Genomic DNA, 20,185 nt, shown 5'->3' with positions numbered 1-20,185 from the left:
GCCTCTGTAGGCACATTTGTGGATGGCTTAGAGCCACTCTCGGTGGCTTAGAGCCACTCTCGGTCTCTGCTGTTGGACCTATGAACCCCAACTCATCATAGTCCCTCTCTCCCTACAAATCAGTTATCCATTCTTACAATGTTCCTCCGGCATTTCTCTTACCTGCCTCTTTCTACTCCCAATGCAATTTTCCTTTCTTGGGTCCCTTCTCCTCCTCCTCCTCTTCCTCTCTCCCTTCTTCAACTTCCTCTGCTGCTCATAATGCAGATGCAGAAACAGTCCCTCCCATGCCTCTGTTTTTCCACTCCCACACCCCTTCAGTCCACTTGGGCTTAATTCTGGACCGCTGGCACAGGCAGGGAGCAAACTGCCTCAGCGTGGCTCTTGGACTCCTCATGGTGACAAAAGCTATTCCTGCTTATAAAACGGACCCATATTTCCCAACTTCATCAAGAACATTGAGAAATTATGCAAATGGATTGAACCACATCTCTGACACGCTCACACCCACTGAGGAAGCCAACTCAGAAAATGGCGATGATGAGTCTTTCACTGAGCCAGTTGCTGGCTTTGACCCCATTTCCTTTTCCACTGTTAACTCACCTGCAAAGCTGGCCTTTTTATGGTATCTAGCAAGAGGCCGGCTCTGGTGGCCACAGCTGGGTTGACATCCTCCACGGCGGTCAGAAAGGAGCAAAAGGCATGTGCCAAGGAATATTTCAGTAAGTGGTTTTTGGTCACTGAGTGAATATCCAGGAACCTACATAACACAGCTACTTTCTCCACTGCAGCAGATAGTGAAGACCCCCAGGATAAAGACAAGAAGCACATTAATTCGACATTAAGCTCTGTCAGAGAATATCTATTAAAAAGATCCAGATTTTCTGTTTTTTCCATTTAAGCTTTGGATAGAAAGATACAACCGGGACATTTTCAGTCTTATAACTAGCCTATATTCATTGTCCCAGTCAGTTCCAGGTCCAAACAGATCTATAGCCAACTATTAGTTGCATGATTTCATCATAGCAGCAAGTGCAAGAGGCACAGCCAGCAGTAGGGAACTTAAAAGATGTAATCCTGAATTTCTGGCATCCATTTTCAGCTAGAAAAAACTGTGGGTTTTAGAGTAAAGAGAGAAAGAATAGCCAGCTACTGTTTCATATTTTCTAATCCCATAATCATCTGAAAATACAAGGCTTGCTTTCATTTCCTTTGTTTACAAATTGCATTTTAATTCTATTCATGACAAAATACTTTGCAATAACTGGTTGTTGGTTATCATTTACACCAGAGGTGCTTAACCTTTTTGGGGGGGGGTTGCCCGAGGGCCACATTCACCATTGCCCAGCCTCAGGGGCTACATGCCAGTGAGGGTGTCACTATCACCCTCTCTCTCTCTCTCTCTCTCTCTCTCTCTCTCTCTCTCTCTCTCTCTCTCTCTCACACACACACACACACACACACACACACACACACACACACAGAGGATGACGTATGCATACAGGGGCACCCCCCCCACCTTAACTGATTTGTGTAGGCCAGCTGAAGAGAGGAGTTATTACCCCTCCCCACTCATCATATGATTGATACGATGACCAGGAGGGGGCAATTTGCATCCCCATCAGGGTGCTGTGCCATCCTAGCACCAGGTCTACTTTATTTGTTTTTTCTTTTTGCCTCTGCCACCAAGGATCTTTTTGGACAGGGCAGAAAAAAATTGCTTGTGGGGCCACATCAGGTCCCTAGGTCGGAGGTTAGCCACTCCTGATCTGCACAGTACTTTAACTGTACATGTCTCTCCTATCTTCACTCACTTCTCCCATTTCACAGACTGAAGAACTGATGCCAAGAGCCACATCATCCTGTGTTGATATTCGAGGCATACAAGGTAAAATTAGAAGCTGCCCAGTACTGTCTACACTGATTGGCAGACATCTCCCAATCCTGTTATCAGAGACCCTTTCGCTGGATATGCCAGGGACCATTTATACATGCCAATCTAAACCTATGAGCTATCAGTGAATCAGGGTCCCCATCCACAGAGGCATAAGAAGCTGCCTGATACCAAATGACACCTATCTGCCCAGACTGGCAGGTGTTTTCTACAGTTGATGCGATACGTTTCACAATCTTGTTCCTTAAGATCCATCAGCGGGAGATTTTTAGCTGTTGAATCTGGAAGTTTATCTATGCAAGTGATGTGCTCTATGAAGAAGGGATTGCACCCTGCAAGAAGGTGTGTAAACTTTAGCCTCCTAAGTCAAACTCCAGCAGTTATCTACTTACATATCCCTTACATGCCCTGCCCTAGTTTCATAGCGGTTTAAATATTTCATTAATCCTAGACTCAGTTAATATTCTACAGTAGCGCTCCCCAACTTTATGTCCTCTAGATGTTGTTGGACTATGGCTCCCATCATCCCCGATCATTAGCCACACTAACTGGGAGTCCCACAATATTTGCAGGGCCACAGGTTCCCCACATCCCTTTTTTCCATGTTAAGGACATACCTGCTTCAAACCTTATCTTCCAGTCTTTGCTGTTGAAGTTGCTATTGATGATGGTCCAGAAAATATCAGCTCCGTGCGGAAGCGACAGCGCATGGAGAAGGAGAGGCACTGCCAGTGAAGAAAGCTGCGAGAACTCTGATTTCACAACTCTCCATAAACTGAGGGAGAGAGAGAAATGACAAACGCAAATCTGCTTACAATCTGCTTAACTTCCCAGCTTCACAAAATGGATATGTTACTTTGCTGAAAGTATAATGGCAGTGGCTACTGCAGAAAGTTCTTACTCCTCCCTGGAGGGTAAGAGGACCCAGTTCCAGAACAATTTTATGTCCCCCACCCCACCCACGTCACTATCCTGCCACTCAAAGGTTTAAAATGAGAGGGAGAAGCATGTGGAAGTAGAACTCTGCAAGCCAGTTTGGCTGCCTTGCCAAAACTACCATAGGACTCTACACTTTCATCAACTCCTCTCTCTAGTTCAGAGGTGGGGAGCCTCAGGCCTGGGGGTCAAATAAGGCCCTCCAGAACTTTCTGTCTGGCCCTTGGGAGACTCCTTAGGCCACATCCCCTCTTTCCAGGCCACCCCCTTCCCCAACACTGCCACATTCTCAAGCACCTTCACTGGGTTGGAATGTGTCCTTCAACTGCAATAATGCCCTCTTGCTTGCCTGAATGGAGGATAAAAGGGGGGGAGAGAAAGAGAGATAGTAGAACCCTCTGGTTTTTGTGAGGTTGAACTATAGCCTATAAAAACATAATAACTATATCCACTGCTCCACCCACTTTTCCCTCTGGCCATGCCCACCACTGGATCAGGGCCCCTGAAAGATTGTTCACAAAGGAATGCAGCCCTCAAGCTAATAAAGGCTCCCCACTCCTCCTCTAGGCCACAAGCAAGGCCATCAGTAATGCAGACTACTTGGTTTCCCCACCCCTGCCCTCTTCATCCCAGCCTTCAAGGACCAGAATGCTCTCCAATGGCCTCCATTCACATTTTGTGGCACTAGATGAATCTGCCTTGCCTGAAATTTATAAGCACAACCAAGTCCAGATTTGAGGGGGGCTCAGTAATGGGCTCCCTCCTACTTCTGTGATCCTGGCAGGCCAGGCAGCTTGTGGTCACCATGTTAATTTCCCACAATGCCACTGACAAAGCTGGTTGGGGTACTGTGAGAAATTTAAATAGCTTCTCCAAGACCTAGCCACCTGGCATGGGGGGGTTCGTGGCAGGCATCAGTACAGCAGTGGGCTCTCTCAAGAGTCCTGGGACCCCAGCAGCTGCCTGAGAGTGTTGTGAGCTGATCCCAGACTTGTCTACAAGGCCACAATTTCTGCCTTTGCATGCCGGCATATGCCGGCAGTTTCATTCCACAAAACACTGATTTTTAAATCTAACCATTAACTTAAAACAGGGATGGGGAACCTGTGGCCCTCTGGATTGTTGGACTCCCAACTCCCATCAGCCCCAGCCAGCATGGCCCCTACTCAGGGATGATGGGAGCTGTCATCCAACAACACCAAGAGGGTTTTGGGGTTTATTAGTTGCCACCCATAACTGATTGGCTTTAGCCCAGTCTTCCCTAACCTGGTGCCCCCAAGTGTTTTGGACTACAATATCCAGCATCCCCGACCATTGGTCATGTTGGCTGGGAATGATGGGAGTTGTAGTCCAAAAATCTGGAGGGCACCATATTGAGAAAGGCTGCTTTAGCCCATAAGCTTGCACTCATTTTATATAAAGCATCAAATCCTCTCTTGGGTAAAAAGAGTGTACCTGGCAATTAGCATATGATCCTGAATGTAGGCTAAGAACTGTGGGTGGTCCTTCCTTGCAATGTATAAACACTCCCCGTGAAGGCAGAGAATCTTCAAGCAGTTGAGCATGTTAAAAAGAATATCTGGCTCTTCAAATTGTGTCATTTCCTTTGCCAGTTTTAGAAACAAGCAGACAAAATACCATGCAATTAATCACAAACTTCAAGCAGAAATAATGAGATCAGAACACTTTGTACTATAATTCTGAGCAAAAGGAGAACTGCATCAACTGAACCATGAACAAACATTAACATAGATAGCAAAAGAGACTCAAGGCGATTTATGCTTCATGTATAACAACACTTTTTGGGTGAAATACAATGATGCCATTGTGCACGAAGAACAGACTTCCGCTCGCACAACTGGGTTTCATCTTCCTGTAATTTCCCCCCTCCCTTGCACCTGAAATCTGCTCCAGAGAGATAGGGGGACCCTTTTGGCCCCTGTCTTCCTTTTTTTCCCTCCACTTAAAGGGTTTATCAACATTTTATTTTATTTATTTTTATTGTTACATTTATATCCCACCTTTCCTCCAACGAGCTCAAAGGAGCGTACATGGTTCTCCTGCCTCTCCATTGTATCCTCGCAACAACTCTGTGAGGTAGGTGAGGCTGAGAGACTATGACTGGCCCAAGGTCTCCAGGAAGCTTCATGGCTGAGTGGGGATTTGAATCCTAGTCTCTCAGGTCGTAATCCAACACTCCATTACACCACACAACAAACTGTGCCCCACACTTTATCAGTCCCAAAAGCATGATTCAAAGATAGTGCCTTATCAAGAGACCAGTATATGACATAATCAAATCCATAAACACCCATTTTTTTTAAAAAAAAGTTAAACTTTACCTGCAATATTGTATAGATAAGTTTCAGAGTCACTGGGAGCTGCTGGTAACAGAATTTCCTCTCGGTGTCATTTTTGATGGCTGCTAAGAAGCAACATATACAAAGGTTCAGAGAAAGTTTGGTAAAAACAGGATTGAAACAAAAAACCCATGTCTCCCACATTTTTTACTCTGGGTCAGTTCAGACAACCTCATCACTCTCATGATTACTGAAATTATCTTGTTAAAGCTTTGTCACCTGAAGCTTTCTAGCTGTTGCACAGAATCGTCTTTTCATTATGCTGGAGGGGCATGGTCAAAGTGAGCATAGCCATAGGTGGCAGTGAGCAGGACCACCCTACACTCTCACACATACATGCACCATACACACATACAGCACACACTGATGCACACAACCTCACATGCATACAGCACAATACTGGCATACAGTCCTCACTGATGGAATTCTGAGTTTGTTCAGGATCTACCTGTGCATACCGCTTAGTGATTTCTGTGTCACCCTGTCACTAGACATCACCTAACACTAACAGTCAGACAAGCAGGCTTGGAACTAAATACAGGAAACAGAATTTGTATGCTTTAATTGGGATTGCTGCACTGAGGCAGGGGGTTGGACTTGATGGCCTTATAGGCCCCTTCCAACTCTATGACTCTGTGAATTTATTTGTTCATTAGAGCTGTCATGCAATTAAAGAAATTAAAAACCCTGTTCAGGCATTATACCTGAGCAGGAAATATCAATCCATCCATGTTAGGGGTACCGGGCTGCGCACATTGGCCCTGCCCGCGATATCCCTGTTCCCACTTGCTCAGTCCCAGCCAACACTGAGCAAGAAAGGTCTGCTTTATTAGGGCTCCCAGTCATGTGGAGGCTTCTACTCGCATTCAAGGGAATATGAATAGAAGCCTCCTTCAGACGTTTCCTACTCAGCATGGGAAGCTCTGGAACAAAGAAGGTGGGGCAATCACACATATAACAACATTGAGGGCGGGGTCAACACATCTTGCTCCCTGTCTCCTACATGCGAGGAGATTTCCTGTTTGGGTCTAATCCCTGAATAGAGTTTTAATCAAGTTCATGAATTTTAGTCAATGAATTGCTTGATTGATTAAATTTACCTATATATTTGCATATAAGAAAAAAGCCAATAGAATTAAAGCAGAGGTTCTCAAAGCATTCCTCCCACAGACCACTTGAAAATTGCTTGGGGTCTCAGTGGACCCATTCATAAACATTTTTCTTCAGCACTGGCATGACTGTCAAAACAGAGAGACAGTGTGGTGTAGTGGTTAGAGTGTTGGACTAGGACCTGAGAGACCAGAGTTCGAATCCCCACTCGGCCATGAAGCTCACTGGGTGACCTTGGGCCAGTCACTGCCTGTCAGCCTAACCTACCTCACAGGGTGGTTGTGGGGATTAAATGAGGAGGAGGAGAATCATGTACTCCACCTTGAGCTCCTTGGAGAAAAGGTGGAATATAAATGCAATTAAATAAATAAAATAAAACAAGCACATATGAAAATCACAGGCCCTAGACTAGGCTGCTGAAAAGGAGACATTTATTCACTTGGGACCCAAATATCTGCAAAGTTTTCTTACATATTGACCTGCCCAGGTTCTAAGATCAGCAGATGAAGACCTCCTTGTGGTCCCTCCTCAGTCTGAGGTATGCAGTGTGGAGGCAAAGGGCCCACATCAGCTCTTCATCATGTTAGCATGCTGCATGCACATACTTACCATCACCCAAAATGGAGGGGGGGCACCCTAAGAGGTTGACATCCCTGCTAACATCTTGGGTGATGGCAGGTGTGTGTGAATGTACAGTGCGCTGGTGCAGGAAGTAGGTGGGGCAGGTGGGTCTATTTAAGCCCCGTGCCACCTGCATTGGAAGGGGATGTTGGGGAGTATGATGCCAAGGGCCCAGTCATGCCTGGTGACAGCCCTGGGAGTTGTAATCAACTACGTTCTACTCAGAGTAGACCCACTGAAATTAATGAACCAAGTTTGTCAAATTTCTTAATTTCAGTGGGAACCTATATGGTTTTTTGATAATGTTATTTTATTTTTAGTTGTACTGTTTTGACACTGATGTGTTTGCCGCCCTAGGCTCCTTTGGGAAAAAGGGAGGGATATAAATTTGAATAATAGTAATAATCTGGAAACGCCACTCCTTCCTCGCTTTCAGTCAGACCCTGATCCAAGCAGGTGTTTCCATGCATTTCATTCACCTCACTGGCAGCTAGCTAGACACTTCAGCAGCAGCTCTGCCTTGCCATCTCCTCTGCTCCTGTTGCTCTGGGGAAAATGGGGGAGGTCTGGGAGCCAGTCAAGAACCCAGGTATCTGGTATGGGACCTCCTGTCCTCTCTGTGTGTGTGTGTGTGTGTGTATGGTATTTTATGTATTTTAATTGTATTGTATGTATTTTAACTGGTGCAGAATGCGGCGGCTCGGTTGCTTACAAACAGCCGCCGCCGTGATCACATCACGCCAGTGCTGTTTCATCTACATTGGCTTCCAGTTGTTTTCCGGGCCCAATTCAAGGTGTTGGTATTAACCTTTAAAGCCCTATACGGTCTCGGCCCAGTTTACCTGAAGGAGCACCTCCAGTACTACCAATTAAGCCGCCTGACTAGATCAGCCACGCAGGGCCTTCTCTCAGTCCCACCAACGAAAACAGCTAGGTTGGTGGGGACTAGAGAGAGGGCTTTCTCAGTGGTGGCCCCCTCTCTCTGGAACTCCCTCCCATTCGATCTTCGCCATGCCCCTTCCCTGGATATATTCCGCTGAGCCTTAAAAACTTGGCTCTTTGGACAGGCCTTCGGGATCTCCGGGGTGGGCTAAATTCCCTGTGTCTTAATTGTTCATTGATTGCCCTTCATCGTTTTATACTGCTGCTATCTAAAATGGTTAGTATTTGACTGCATTGTATTTTCTTGATTGCATTGTATTTTATCTTGTATTTGTATTGTATTTTATTGCATTTTAATGTGTACGTCGCCTAGAGTGGCTTTGGCCAGATAGGCAACACAAAAATTAAATTTATTATTATTATTAATTTATTTTAATGTTTGTGATTTTACTGCTTACAATTTTATTATGTACATGTCTGATTTTATTTTTGTAAGCAGCCCTGAGTGCCCTATTATAGGGTAGAAGGGCGGGATAGAAATATTTTAAATAAATAAATAAATAAAAATAAACTATCAGTAGTCTATAATGGCTTCCAATCTATTTTTGCACCCATACCAGAAGAGGAGGAGAGGTGCAAGTTCAAGACTTGCTGCCAGGGCCGGTTCTAAGGGGCGGCCAGGTTGGGCACTGGCCTAAGGGCTCTGCAGCTACAGGAGCCCCTGGGGGGCCCCTGGGGGGCCCTCCACTTCCCTTCTGTGATCCGCGGCACGAGCTGTGCCGCAAATCGCAAGACAAAACCTTCCAAGCCACCCGCCATCCCCCCCGCTTCACCTACCTTTCTCTGCTGTTCTTTGTGGCTGCGCGCACTGCACACGCAGGGTTGCCATCAATCAAGATGGCGGCCAAGGTTTCCGTAAGGGACTGAAGCCCCTGCCGCCATCTTGGCTGATGGCAGCAATGCATGCGCTGAATGCCATCAACTAAGATGGCGGCAGAGGCTTAAGTCCCTTACGGAAACCTCGGCCGCCATCTTGATTGATGGCAACCCTGCGCGCGCAGTGCGCGCAGCCGCAATGAACAGCAGAGAAAGGTAGGTGAAGTGGGGGGGATGGCAGGGGGGTGGCAGGTGACTCGCAAGGTCTTGTCTTGCGATCTGTGGGATCGCGAAAGGGGAGCGGAGGGGCCCAGTGCAGGCCAATGCCCAAGGGCCCTCGCATTCCTGGAGCCGGCCCTGCTTGCTGCATCTAGTTCTTATTGTAGTATACCAGTTTTATTGTTACATCCAAATACTTAAAATGTCTCTTTTAGAATCATGTTTGCTGACTTCAGGTTTTTATTTTATTTTATTTTAAAGTGCTAGTATTAAAAGTAAATTTCAAATGTAACGGTAAATGGACTCCTACTGGGAGGAAGAGCAGGATATAAATCTAATAAATAAATAATAAATAAACATTAAAAATCTGCTGATTAAACTGGGAGCAGTCTAAAAAATCTGCTGATTAAACTGGGAGCACACTTCTATCAATCTAAATGTTTTAACTGACTAATCTAAACAAGTAATCAACTACATTTTGCAGTCCTAGAGGAGTTTTGTTGTGGTTATTTTAATCATGGTCATTTATTTATTTATTTATTTAAATCCAAAGCTGAGGCACCACTGCAGAAAAGACCCTATCCCTTGTTAAAGCATAGGGTACCCGTACTAAGGAGGGTACCTGGAGCAGGCTATCTTAAGAAATAGACAATCTATTGCAATAAAAATGTGGGGAGCAGGACCTGAGGTATGTGGCTAGTGTTATCAAACTTTAGCTTCCTTTGAAATTCCACAGATGTTTCACCTGAGGAGAAGCCTCTATATTTGCTTCTTATCTCACTTCAGACAAAATCTAGTATTAAACTTGGGATGGGCCATAGACAGGGCCAGTCCCAGGCATGCCGGGGCCCTTGGGCATCAGCTTGCCCCAGGCCCCGGCGTGTGCATGTGCATGTGTATGTGTGTGTGTGTGCATGCAGGGACCCCCCATGCCCCCCACCTACCTGTCTCCACTCCCCTTCTCCCCACACCCCCACCTACCTGTCTCCACTTTCCCTTTCCCTAGAGCTACAGGGGCCCCTGAGGGGCCCCTTGTGATGATCCTGTATTAGTGTAAATAGGGTAAGTGCTGTTTGTTTAGAAGATACATGGTAAGTGGAGTGAAAGAGGAGGGGGAGTGAATGGGCAGTAGAATGTTGGATGATTAGCTGAATGTTTAAAATGGCTGACAGTATAAAAGGAAGAATGTCAGGTAAATCTGGGTGGATGTGGTGTGGACGTGTGTGGACGTGTGTGGACGTTGGTGGACGTTGGTGGACTTGAGAGGGTTGTTTTGGTGGGTTTTGAGAGGAGAGGGTGGAGTTCGGATTAATACTAAGACCAGTACCTCAGGAATAGATGTAACCATATGCTTAAGTGCCTTATGAAGAAATCTTGTTATCTCTGTTATATAATAAAATACTTATTTGGTTTACCAAAGGCCTGATCCTTGGCTGGGGTTTCACAGACCAGAAGGGAGGGTGAGGTAAATACCAAGGCTGAAGAGTGACAAATGGTGGCAGCGGGGAAGGGAAGAATAACACCACAAGTATTCAGAGCAAACCAGAATTATAAGCAGTCTGAGTAAATCAAAGGGATTGGGACAGCTTTAGCACTCAGTCACAGAGGTAACCAGATAGAGAGACTCAGGCAGAGTCTCTGGGACTACTGGTTATAGGACGTGACTGGTGGTGCTGCCTAGCAGGGGGATCTGTTGAGATCTGTGCTAGAGCGGGGAGAGAAACCATAAGAAAGGACAGTCCGGACTGGTGGAGTCCCTGGTGGTGCCTAGAGACAGGCAGTAACCACGAGCAGGTAGGAACCTGACAGGGAGAGCCAGGGAAGGGCATCACATGTGGTCGCAGTAGCGGTGGGATACGAACAAAGGAGACTACGTCACAGGTGTTGGCTGTAGCAGTGGTACGAATACTGGAGAATCCCTAACAGTGGTGTGACAAACAGAAATAACACAACAAGATTACTTGTGAGAGTGACTGGCAAAGAGTGTGTGGCAAAGAGTGAGTGAACTCAAACACCATGGCTGAATATATAAAAATGAAAAGAGAGGAGCTGGTGGAGAAGTGCATAACATTCAATTTACCTCACGAGGGTAAAGGGGTAGATGAATTGAGGGTAGCACTTATAGGATTTGCAACTGCCCAGCAAAAACAACCTGTCAGAGAAGAGACCCCAGAAGGATACTTAAGCAATCCCGCTTATATAGAGTATTTGAGAGAGAAGTTAAGATGGGAGGCTGAGGAAAAAGACAAGCAGAGGGTCTTTGAAACAGATGAGAAAGACAAGCAGAGGGAGTTGGAAACTGAGAGATTGAGGATGGAAACTGAGAGAATGAGAGTGGATGCGGAATTACAGGCAGAAAAAATAAAATTTGATAGAGAGAGATTTCACTCTGAGGAGACAAGGAAAGACAGAGATGGAGCAAAAATAAAAATTACTCCAAAGGACTTTGCTGTCTATGAGCCTGGTCAAGATCCTCAAATTTATCTCACAACCTTTGAAAAGGCAGCTCAGTTGTGGGGGCTACCTGAAGATAAATACATGCAGTATTTATCAAACCTGATTAAAGGGGAATTGGCAGAGGTATACCAATATTTCCCCTCAGACAGGCCCGTCACCTATGCTGAGTTTAAAGAGGCAGTCTACAAAAGATTCAGACTGGGGCCTGATCATTTTAGAAAGCTTTTCAGAAACTGCCAGATACAGACAGGGAGGTCTTTCGTGGAGCTGGGGGCAAAACTGATGGACATATTTGGGAAATGGCTGACAAGTGCAAAAGCTCAGTCTGTGGAGGAGGTGAAAAACCTCATGATACTGGATCAATTATACCATCAGTTACCACCAGAAATAAGGCTCCTGGTCAAAGACCGTTCCCCTACATCGGTGCAGGAGGCCGCAGAGATGGCGGATCACTTCACCTACAAAAGAACTGGCTGGGTGGGGAAAACATCAAGAGATTTTAAACCCAGACCATATAATGCTGGCAGAAAAGATGTGGTGCCACAGCGAATGAGTCCTCCAGTAAAATCTGAAGGGCACAGGACACCCCAGAGTGGATCTGTGTACCCTAAAACAGAGGAGAAATTATGCTACAAATGTGGTAGACCGGGGCACCTACGTTTTCAATGTGAGGTTGCCAACCCCATTAGTAATCCTGCTCAGGCAAGGACAGTGAAAACAGAGCCCAAGGCTTTAGAAACAGCAAAAAAGGTTCAGTTTTGCCAGATAAACTGGACAGAAGTAACAGACCTTGATTCAAGTCTGAGAGAGGAAGTGAGTGTACAAGGGGCAAATTATTGGGCATTGCTTGACACTGGTGCCGCTCAGACATTACTGAGGCCAGATTTAATAAAATCTGAGGAAATATTACCTCAGGAAACTGTGAATATCCAAGGAGTGAGGGGTCAACCAGAAAGCTTGCCTGTGGCCCTGGTGAAAATGGCGTGGAGAGGCCGAGAGGGCAGATATAAAGTAGGCATTAATGCCCAGCAACAAGAACCAGTGATATTGGGAAGAGATGTTATGGGAGCCCAAGGGAAAATATATGTGGTGACCAGACAGCAACTTGGCAGAGAAAAAGAAGCCATGTTAAGGGGGGTTGAAGGAAACAGGGTGGAATCTGTTTCCGAGCCTCAGGTCACCATAGCAACCACTAGCAGGCCTGCTGAAGGAGACAAACTGTATCAACTAGTCTCTGGGGAAGAGACAGAGCATTTCAGAGAAGAATTGAATAAGGATACCAGTTTGAATCAAATAAAGGAGCAAGCCCTGACCCAACAGATTCCTTTCACTGACAAACTGAGGAATCAAGTTGTGTGTGAAAATGGAATTTTATATAGACTGTGGATGCCTGCTGAGAGAAAGGATGAATGTGAACCAGTGAAGCAATTGATAGTACCTAGCAAATACAGAACCAGATTGCTAGAGGTAGCCCACGATGTCCCATGTGCAGGACATCTGGGAATAAAAAAGACCAAGAGGAGATTGGCTGCACACTATTATTGACCAAACATCTCCAAAGATGTAAAACAACATTGTCTATCTTGCGGTATATGCCAAAAGGTGGGAAAAAGTGGAGTAAAGACTAAGGCACCCTTAAAGCCCCTTCCTATAATTGGACAACCCTTTTATAGGCTACCTATTTGTTTCCGAGCCAGATTCAAGGTGCTGGTTTTGACCTATAAAGCTTTACACGGCGTGGGACCGCAATATCTTGTGGAACGCCTCTCCCGCTATGAACCTACCCGGTCACTTCGCTCAGCATCTAAGGCCCTCCTCCGGGTACCAACCCATCGAGAAGCCTGGAGGACAGTTACTCGATCTAGGGCCTTTTCTGTAGTGGCCCCCAAACTGTGAAACAGCCTCCCCGAAGAAGTACGCCTGGCGCCTACGCTTCTATCTTTTCGGCGCCAGGTTAAGACCTGGCTATGCTCCCAGGCATTTTAAGCGTTTGTAATAATTTAAATTTTTTTCTTTTTTTTTTCTTTTGTTGCTGCTTGTGTTTATTGTTTGTTGTCTGATTTTATTGTTGATATTTTGTATTTTAACCTTTTTGTACACCGCCCAGAGAGCCACTCGCTATGGGCGGTCTATAAATGAAACAAATAAATAAATAAAAAAATAAATAGAGTGGGAATAGATTTGGTGGGCCCTTTTTCCAAACCCACAAGGCATGGCAAGAAATATCTAGTGGTGGTGGTGGATTTTGCCACCAGGTACCCAGACGCAGAAGCACTAAGATCTGTAGAAGCCCCTGTAGTGGCAGAGGCTTTATTAAAAATCTTTATGAGGCTGGGTTTCCCTCATGAAGTGCTGATGGATCAAGGCAGTGTATTCATGGGAGAAGGGATGCAATGTATGTGGAAATGTTGTGGTCTAAAACATCTAAAGACCACTACTTACCATCCCGCCACTAATGGGCTAACAGAGAGATTCAATGGCGTTTTGAAGGGCATGATAAGAAGCTATGTACAAGATCACCCTCAAGACTGGGATGAACGTTTGGGATGCTTCTTATTTGCATACAGAGAAGTCCCTCAAGAGTCAACAGGCTTCTCACCCTTTGAACTCATGTTCACTAGAAAAGTGAGGGGACCTCACGATGGACAGCACGATGAAAATGTCGACCCAGTGTGCGGCAGCTGTGAAAAAGGCAAATTCCATGCTAGCGGTAATTAGGAAAGGTATTGAAAATAAAACAGCCGATATCATAATGCCGTTGTATAAATCTATGGTGCGGCCGCATTTGGAATACTGTGTACAGTTCTGGTCGCCTCATCTCAAAAAGGATATTCTAGAGTTGGAAAAGGTTCAGAAGAGGGCAACCAGAATGATCAAGGGGATGGAGCGACTCCCTTACGAGGAAAGGTTGCAGCATTTGAGGCTTTTTAGTTTAGAGAAAAGGCGGGTCAGAGGAGACATGATAGAAGTGTATAAAATTATGCATGGCATTGAGAAAGTGGATAGAGAAAAGTTCTTCTCCCTCTCTCATAATACTAGAACTCGTGGACATTCAAAGAAGCTGAATGTTGGAAGATTCAGGACAGACAAAAGGAAGTACTTCTTTACTCAGCGCATAGTTAAACTATGGAATTTGCTCCCACAAGATGCAGTAATGGCCACCAGCTTGGATGGCTTTAAAAGAAGATTAGACAAATTCATGGAGGACAGGGCTATCAATGGCTACTAGCTGTGATGGCTGTGCTCTGCCACCCTAGTCAGAGGCAGCATGCTTCTGAAAACCAGTTGCTGGAAGCCTCAGGAGGGGAGAGTGTTCTTGCACTCGGGTCCTGCTTGCGGGCTTCCCCCAGGCCCCTGGATGGCCACTGTGAGAACAGGATGCTGGACTAGATGGGCCACTGGCCTGATCCAGCAGGCTCTTCTTATGTTCTTATGTTCTTATGACCTTTAGAACTATTAAAAAATTCATGGGAAGGAACCCTGGGAGAGTACAAAACATCTGTAGTAGATTTTGTATTGGAATTCCGCAATAAATTAACATCAATGATGGAGGTGGTGAAAAAGAATTTGAGTCAAGCACAGCAGAAGCAAAGTTACTGGTATGACAGAACAGCCAGGGAACGTGTGTATGATGTGGGAGATATGGTTATGGCATTCATACCCAGGAAACATGACAAATTACAGGCTAACTGGGAAGGACTATATACCATCAGAGAAAGGCTTGACACAGTGATGTATGTAATCACCACAGACCAATTAAACAAAAGCAAAGTGGTTCATGTAAATATGTTAAAGCCTTACCATACCAGGGATGCACAGGTGTTGCAAGTTACCTTATTTCCTGAGGGAAGTGGGCCTGAACTTCCGGATTTGGTACAGGAAAGCAAAGACAAAGGAGGGGTAGATCAAGTGGAATGGTCAGAAGAGGTGAAGGAGGAAGTAAAAGAAGAGATTCTGAGAGTTTTGAAAAACTATGGGAATCTCTTTAATAATAAACCTGGCCGAACCAGTATAGCCAAACATTCCATTAATACTGGAGATCATGCCCCAATCAGATCTGTACCGTGCTGTGTGAATGGGAAAGTTGTGAGTGAAGTAATCTGTGTAGGACATAAGGTGGGGAGTGGGAAAGTCACCCCGTTATGGAGCAAGGTAGAGGCAGTGCAATCGTGGCCTATCCCCTTGCATGAATTGACCAAGAAAAAGTGTTCTGAGCGTGTGGTATGGACGGATGAATGTCAGAAGGCTTTTGATCTGCTGAAGCAAGCCTTGTGCAAAGGACCCATATTAATAGCACCACACTATGAGCAACCATTCATCGTGGCTACAGATGCATCAGACCTCGCGCTGGGAGTCGTCTTGCTGCAGGAGAGAGAAGGCACCAGACATCCAGTGGCGTATCTGAGTCGCAAGCTGACGCCGAGAGAGAAAAACTATTCGTCGGTCCAAAAGGAGTGCCTAGCGGTCGTGTGGGGACTGAACAAGTTGCACCCATACGTGTGGGGACGAAGATTCACGGTAACAACGGATCATCGAGCCTTGTTATGGTTGCAAACTATGAAAAACCATAACATTATGCTGCAGAGGTGGTCCTGGGCCCTACAGGACTATCAAGTGGACTTCCAGCTCATAAAAGGCAAGGACAATGTACTGGCCGATGGACTTTCCAGGCAAGTGGCTGGGACTGCAGTGACGTGACCAGACGGAGGAACAAAGAAAGACATTTTCCCCATAGAGACTTGTTTATATTGTTAACGCGACGTATAAATCCTGGAACAGGAATAATACTCTGCCGTTGTTTTAAGGGGGGGGGAAATGTGATGATCCTGTATTAGTGTAAATAGGGTAAGTGCTGTTTGTTTAGAAGATACATGGTAAGTGGAGTGAAAGAGGAGGGGGAGTGAATGGGCAGTAGAATGTTGGATGATTGGCTGAATGTTTAAAATGGCTGACAGTATAAAAGGAAGAATGTCAGGTAAATCTGGGTGGATGTGGTGTGGACGTGTGTGGACGTTGGTGGACGTTGGTGGACTTGAGAGGGTTGTTTTGGTGGGTTTTGAGAGGAGAGGGTGGAGTTCGGATTAATACTAAGACTAGTACCTCAGGAATAGATGTAACCATATGCTTAAGTGCCTTTTAAAGAAATCTTGTTATCTCTGTTATATAATAAAATACTTATTTGGTTTACCAAAGGCCTGATCCTTGGCTGGGGTTTCACAGACCAGAAGGGAGGGTGAGGTAAATACCAAGGCTGAAGAGTGACAAATGGTGGCAGCGGGGAAGGGAAGAATAACACCACAAGTATTCAGAGCAAACCAGAATTATAAGCAGTCTGAGTAAATCAAAGGGATTGGGACAGCTTTAGCACTCAGTCACAGAGGTAACCAGATAGAGAGACTCAGGCAGAGTCTCTGGGACTACTGGTTATAGGACGTGACTGGTGGTGCTGCCTAGCAGGGGGATCTGTTGAGATCTGTGCTAGAGCGGGGAGAGAAACCATAAGAAAGGACAGTCCGGACTGGTGGAGTCCCTGGTGGTGCCTAGAGACAGGCAGTAACCATGAGCAGGTAGGAACCTGACAGGGAGAGCCAGGGAAGGGCGTCACACCCCTCCGCTCCCCTTCTGCGATCCGTGACAAAAGCAGCAGATCGCAGGGCAGGAGCTTCCGCCTGCCCACCTTTCCCTCGCCCCACCTACCTGTCGCCTGTCTTTTAGCATTGCCATTAACCAAGATGGCAGACACGGTTTCTCTAAGGGGATGAAGCCTCCGTCGCCATCTTGGTTGATGACACGTGTGCGTGCTATGCATGCGCATCTCTGCCATCAACCAAGATGGCAGCAGGGGCTTCAGCACCTTAGGGAAACCTATGCCGCCATCTTCATAAAGGGCAATGATAAAAGACAGGAGACAGGTAGGTGGGGTGAGGGAATGGTAGGCATGTGGAAACTCCTGCCCTGTGATCCACGGCTGTTGCCACGGATTGCAGAAGGGGAGCGGAGAGTCCCCTGTTGCTCCAGGGGCCCTCAGGCCAGTGCCCCACCTGGCCGCTCTTTAGAACCGGCCCTGGCCTTAGAATTTCACTGCTCTTTTGAAAACTTGTTTGCTTTTCATTAACATCATTGTTTTTCATTAACATCTTCAGATGTTTCTCTTGGGAAGAAGAAGAAGACCTCAAAAATCTCCCCTGGATTTTTTTCTGAAAGTGACATTCTAATTTGAAGGCTGTGTCACATCACAAACAAATGATGACTTCCAGGTTTATGTTAAAGTTCAAAAATGTACCAGAAGGTGGTGTCCTATTCACATAAAATGCCTGCCCTTTTTCAAGCTGCCACTATCATCTAAATGGCTGCAATGGCCCTATGTAAGTAGACAGTATGCCAAAATTCTTCCACATGTTTAAGGTACCTGATAGCATTATAATGTGGAGAAAATAAGCATTGTGTCTAGGATTGGGCTGTTATTGATTTTATTTAAAATGTTTTTATACCACCTTCAAAAGATAAAAGCCTTCTCAAGGCATTTAGAAAGTAAAAAACATGAAACAGTAATCCATCTCAATTAATAAAAACAGCATAAAACTGAAATTTCAAATCAAATTTAAAGTATCAGTTATAATTGAAACCATCTGTAAAATATAAAACCAGCATCAATTAAAAGTAGGCTGAAACATCCAGATTGGTAAGGCCCATTTAAAAATAGGAAGGGAACCAGGCATATTTCCAGTGGAAAATCATTCCACAAGGAGAGAACCAGCAGAGAATAGGCCCTGTCACTCATCCATCTATCGGGGTTTCCATGCCTGATCTTAGGGCCCAGGCAGGTTCATACAAGTGCAGAGAGCCTTTCAAATAACCAGGTCCCAAGCCATTTAGGACGTTAAAGGTAAATCACCAGCACTTTAAATTGGGCCCAGAAATCATTGGCAACTAGTAAGATATAAAATTGGCCTAGCCCCCACAAGCAACTAGGCTAATTATGTTTGTGGAGGCCAAATAATTTTTCTTTGACACAGAAGTGAGGGGGCCACCTGTGATTGGTCACATGCACACCATGCATTCAAGGCCAGTCATGGCTTCCCCCAATGAATCCTGGGAACCACATATGTTAAGAGTTGTTGGGAGATCCTTAACAGAGTTATAATTCCCAGCAAACTACAGCTCCAAAGATTCTATGGGGGATGCCATGACTAAGAGTGCTTTAAATATATGGTGTGCATGTGACCAAAGAGGGAGAATTCTTGTTCTCCAGATGCAAAACAATAATAGCTTTAATGAACACCATAAAATCCAGGTGGTGATTAACACAGCAAAGTTTTGAAACACACCTGCAGTTCTCCAATCACCTGTATTTTCTGTTGTCTCTGTGTGATTTCCTGGGTTTTCTCCATGCTTTGGTGCTGATTTGTTCTCCACTTCCCCTTCAGTTCCTATAATGAACTCAGGTCTGGAATACAGAAGACTGTCCTCCAGATTATCTGTAGGTTCCTTTAAATACAATGAGGAGTGGAGTTAATTTTTAGTTGTCTGCATTTACATGTTCTTGGGTCAAACATGAGGACATCATAGATGAGCCAACAGATAGCAGCCTTGAGCACTGAAAACTCCATGCATAGATTTCAGCAAGAACTACTTCATAGATCATATGGCAGCATATTGCATGACATGACATAATACAAATGCATAAAATTATTCATGGTATGGAAAAAGTGGAAACAAAAAAGTTTTTCTCCCTCTTTCATAACACTAGAACTTGTGGACATCCAATGAAGCTGAATGTAGGAAGATTCAGGACAGGCAAAAGAAGTACTTCTTTACACAGTGCACAGTTAAACTATGGAATTTGTTCCCACCACAGCAGCGGCAGCTGGTGGTTTCATGTCAGTGGGGCAGGGGAATCCGCTCTGCGTTTTAGTCCAAACTTTCAAGGATCTGTACAAATGGCTGAACCTAAAATAGATTTCAGGACCTTGGACAGCTCCTTGAACGTTTGGAGCTGATTTCACTGCTCCACTGACATGAAGCCATCAGCCACACTGCACAGGAGGCAGTGACAGTCACCAACTTGGATGGCTTTAAAAGATTAGACAAATACATGGTAGGAGGCAATATACTTCTGAATACGAGTTACTGGAAATCGCAGGAGGTGCTCTTGTGTTCAGGTCCTGCTTGCGGGCTTCCCATAGGCATCTCGTTGGCCACTGTCTAATTAGAAGAGGATGCTGGACTAGATAAGTCATTGGCCTGATCCAGAAGACTCTTCTTCCTGTGCATATTCACCACTGGTTGTACATGTGGCACAATGCCAAAGCAAATCCCAACAGCTGCATAATACATGCATACTTTACTTTTTTTAATGTGTGCACATAAAGAATGTAATTTATAAAGCATCTCTGAATCTACAGTTGAAACAAGCAATAAGAGTTGTTTGGATGCTTGTGTATGTTGAGTGATACTCATTTTTTTACTTGCTTACCACTAGCCTGATTTCTTCTTTTGGAGCTAGTCTCTCCAGGAGTTCACAAGCCAACTGATAACACAAGATACTAGACTGGCACAGATTACATTCAATTGCCTTCTCATCTTTTTGGCAGGTATGAGAGCCCCCCCAGGGGGCCTGGAACACATTGGTGATGATAGAAATTATGTCTTTGGAGATGCTGTTCTCTAAACCCAGGGTAATGCCATCATCTTGTAGTTCCATCTGAAAAAAAAGTTTTAAGAAGGATAATTAACAAAGCAATTGATACACACCCTATTGACATCAGACAAAATTGACATGAGAGTACAACCTACGCTACCATTGAAAAAAATGGAGATGATCCATGCC

The 20,185-nt window shown here is 45.2% G+C and overlaps 1 protein-coding gene across 14 annotated transcripts in view; it reads right to left on the bottom strand.

The window, feature by feature from the left end:
- Positions 1-20,185, bottom strand: part of UNC79 (unc-79 homolog, NALCN channel complex subunit) — a 219,281-nt gene that overhangs the window by 124,141 nt on the left and 74,955 nt on the right. For 8 of the 14 annotated variants that reach the window (XM_061612016.1, XM_061612022.1, XM_061612013.1 and 5 more), the window contains 6 exons: positions 19,832-20,059; positions 18,684-18,843; positions 5,173-5,255; positions 4,286-4,434; positions 2,512-2,669; positions 604-785 (listed from right to left, as the gene is read on the bottom strand). In XM_061612016.1, coding sequence (XP_061468000.1) covers positions 604-785; positions 2,512-2,669; positions 4,286-4,434; positions 5,173-5,255; positions 18,684-18,843; positions 19,832-20,059 — 960 coding nt within the window. The remainder of the gene's footprint in view (positions 1-603; positions 786-2,511; positions 2,670-4,285; positions 4,435-5,172; positions 5,256-18,683; positions 18,844-19,831; positions 20,060-20,185) is intronic. The other 6 variants (XM_061612019.1, XM_061612020.1, XM_061612023.1 and 3 more) reach the window with 3 other exon arrangements.

This window comes from Rhineura floridana, chromosome 2 (assembly GCF_030035675.1).
Source record: "Rhineura floridana isolate rRhiFlo1 chromosome 2, rRhiFlo1.hap2, whole genome shotgun sequence".
Taxonomy (NCBI): domain Eukaryota; kingdom Metazoa; phylum Chordata; class Lepidosauria; order Squamata; family Rhineuridae; genus Rhineura; species Rhineura floridana.
Note: the sequence above shows the minus strand (reverse complement) of the source record. Positions and strands in the feature narration are given on the sequence as shown.